General features: G+C 44.5%; 1 protein-coding gene across 1 annotated transcript; it reads right to left on the bottom strand.

Annotated features, from left to right (window-relative positions):
- Positions 1-255: 255 nt before the first annotated feature.
- LOC104947886 (eukaryotic peptide chain release factor GTP-binding subunit ERF3A-like) lies at positions 256-2,392 on the bottom strand (the record flags this gene model as incomplete). Its single annotated transcript, XM_010773997.1, has 6 exons — positions 256-428; positions 517-657; positions 1,001-1,155; positions 1,715-1,895; positions 2,154-2,231; positions 2,349-2,392. Coding segments are annotated over 6 exons (747 nt in total), but the record flags the coding sequence as incomplete, so codon positions are not given.
- Positions 2,393-3,252: the final 860 nt, after the last annotated feature.

The following is a 3,252-nucleotide window of genomic DNA, read 5'->3' as shown; positions in this document are numbered from 1 at the left end:
TCTAAAAACTTTTTCTCACACTGCTGATGGATTTATTTGAACAATGACGGAAAAATCTGAAAGCAGTCAGTCATTTTGACAGATTAGAACAAACCCAGAACAGCGCCAAAGTTTCCCCGCAGCGAGGCTCGGGTGTTATTCCGTGTTATGCATGCCCATTAAAATGGAAATAATATAGTTTCCAAACCTAACTTAGCTGTACAAATCATTGAAATGTCTGAGTTTATGCTTTACGCTGTGCGCTCTACCGCGAGGTGCAGTGGGCATGCATAAAATGGCGCTACAGTTCACAAGCTTTGGTTGCTGGTGCTTCCTCCTCCTCCTTCATTCTTACCTTGTATTTGTCTACGATGGGCAACCTGACTGGCCCATCAGTGGATCTGTTAAAACTTGGCAAACTGTCCAATTGTGGAATGAACGGTAACCCTCTGAAAAACATCAGATATAAAAAGCAGTTAGTAAAAAAAAAACTTCAGTCAATAAAGTAAGAATTTCTAAAGTAGAGAGTGGACTCACGTGTACCAGGAGCACATGTCAGTGGGCTCTTTCAGGTTGGCCCCTGTGAGTCCAGAGCACGGCATGAAGTGAATGTCTTTTTTTGGGTTGAAGCCCACCTTCTTCAAAAATGGCACTAGTTTCTCCTTACATTCCTCATATCTGAGGGAGCAACAACAGGGGCCATGTCAACATCGTCACAGGAAGAGAACACAGAGGGCAACACACCGTGTGTGTGTGTGACATAGATCCAGAATAACTGTCAACACTTCACCATATGGCCGTGAGCATACAAAATGGGGGGGAAATATTAGAGCACCTCTACAGAGTGGTGCAGGAATGAGTCCTAAATGTCAGAAGTGAGTTAGCATTTTACCACTTCCCGTTCCCATTGCTTTAAGTTGAGGGGAAACTTGCGATGCTAACTTCCATGGTTAGCCTAAAACCCCAATAAAATCATGAACCAAGAGCTACTTGAAAAATGTGTTTTTCTCCATGTGCCCACCTCTCCAGGCTCCAGTTGACTGTTGGGTCGTCCATTTTATTCACCAGTACGATCAGGTGCTTGACCCCGGCCGTTTTGGCCAACATGGCGTGCTCTCGCGTCTGCCCACCCTTCTCAAAACCAGTTTCAAACTCTCCTTTCCTGGCAGAGATCACCTGAGGGACAACACATTCATTTGGTTAGTGGTTCTGTTTACATGGAAATAATCAAACTGCATGTATGTGACTCTTTTTTCAGTTATTTATCTCAGCAGCTTTATTTGTCACACACTAAACAGGATAGATTCAGTGATAAACTACATGAGGTATAGGATCTGTGTACAAACCAAAAACAATCCTTATTATGGAATCATGGATTTCAAGAGTGTCAATTAAACGGTGAAGGCTGATGTCATTGATGGTTGAATTGTGTGTCTATTTGAATGTTCCTGCTGAAAGGAATTGTGGGACAGTTGTATCTACTTTTCTTTGGTAATGTTGTTTCAGAGTTTCCCATGCTAAAGGAGATGAGAAAGGAAGCAGGAAATGTGCTTCAATGCCTCCTTTATCATCTCCTGCACCACTCCGTAGTGCTGTTATATTTATCATTCAGTGAATTTGAACAGCTCTCATAATGGATGAACCTTCAATGACTAATCAACACTCCTGGGTAGAAAAAGGCTACAAGCCAGGTTTTGCTGTGATGCTCCAACATGTGGTCCTCCTGTGAACTCACCAGAACAGCAAGGTCGGCCTGTGACGCTCCTCCAATCATGTTGGGGACAAAGCTTTTGTGGCCTGGAGCGTCTAGGATGGTAAAGTGCTTTTTGTCTGTCTCAAAGTACGCTCGGCCGACTTCCACCGTCTTGCCTTTGTCCCTCTCCTCTTGGTTGGTGTCTAAAGCCCAGGACAGATACCTTGGAGACAGAAAAGTGATTTGGTCACATGTGAGATGATTTCTAAAGTTTTTCATGTACACCATATTATGGATATATCTATGATAAACACAAAAGATGAGCTAACAGCTAGCTGTACACATGGCTGAAAAATAACAATTAACAATCAAATCTTAAGTATACCTAGTTGGCGTTCATTTTACTTCAGAATAGAGTATATTTCCATGTTGAAGAAACAATACAAGAGCCTGATGGTTCAGACAGCAGGGAGCCACTCACCAGGTTTCCCTGTTCTTCTCCTTGGCTTCTCTCTCGTACTTCTCCAAGGTTCTCTTTTCTACCATGCCTGTCAGATACCTGTGAGAGGAGGACAACAGAGAAATGTACAACAGGTAAAAGCTCTGTTGTGTTGAAAGAAACTCTGCTTAATATAAGAAAAGGCGATGAACCAAAAAAAGGAAGACCACGACTCACATGATTTGTCCGCCAATGGTGGACTTGCCAGCATCTGTAGAAAAACAAGCAGAGCGGGTTTAGAGGAATTACACTGGGACATTAGATATGATAAGCTTCTGTCTCACGGCCAGAAGCGGCGTTGGTTGTGGCCGGGGATTTTAACACCGCTAACATGAAGAAGATCCTGCCGAAGTACTACCAGCACATCAGCTGCCCGATGGAAAAATACTGGACTATGTTTATTCCCCTTTTCGACAGATATAGGGCTCTCCTTCGCCCTCCCTTCGGCAAATCAGACCACTTCTCACTGCCGCCTGCTTGCAGGCAGAAACTTAAACGGGATAGACCGGTAACAAAAGGCGCTTTCACAACGGAGCAGTGTTTCCGCCAGACCAGGGCTGAGAGGGCGTCCACCCCGAGAGCGGAGGGGGAATTTTGACTTGAGCCGTCCCTTATAGATACTGTCTTACGTTAGTGAGCCGGATCATTTGGCTCGGCTCTCTTAAAGGGGACCTATCTTGCTATATTTGAATAATATATTGTAGGGCCATATCTATATAAGGTATATTTATAAGTTTTATTTGTCAAAATACCAAACAGATCATGCATTTTAGCCATGCCTGATTTTGCCTCACTCCAGCTCTGTCTTTGCATGAGCTGGAGTCCCAGCAGCTTCTACTGAAGCCAGTCGCCAACTCCGGGGACTTCCGGCCGGGGACTTCCGGCCGGGGACTTCGGGCGGCAGTATACGCCATGAAGTTGTTTGCTGCCTTCCAGTAAACCCAAAGCAGAAGAAGAAGTGACGTCAGCGGCTTCATTTGCCTAATCCTCCCTCAGGGACTTATTCTGGTGTGAACGCGATCTGCTCTTTAGTTCATCAGAACTAAGTACGGCAAAGTACTTTGTGTGAAAGCGCATAATG

Source organism: Notothenia coriiceps, unplaced genomic scaffold (assembly GCF_000735185.1).
Source record: "Notothenia coriiceps isolate Sejong01 unplaced genomic scaffold, NC01 NC01_scaffold00013326, whole genome shotgun sequence".
Classification (NCBI taxonomy): domain Eukaryota; kingdom Metazoa; phylum Chordata; class Actinopteri; order Perciformes; family Nototheniidae; genus Notothenia; species Notothenia coriiceps.
This window is presented reverse-complemented; position numbering and strand designations above follow the sequence as displayed.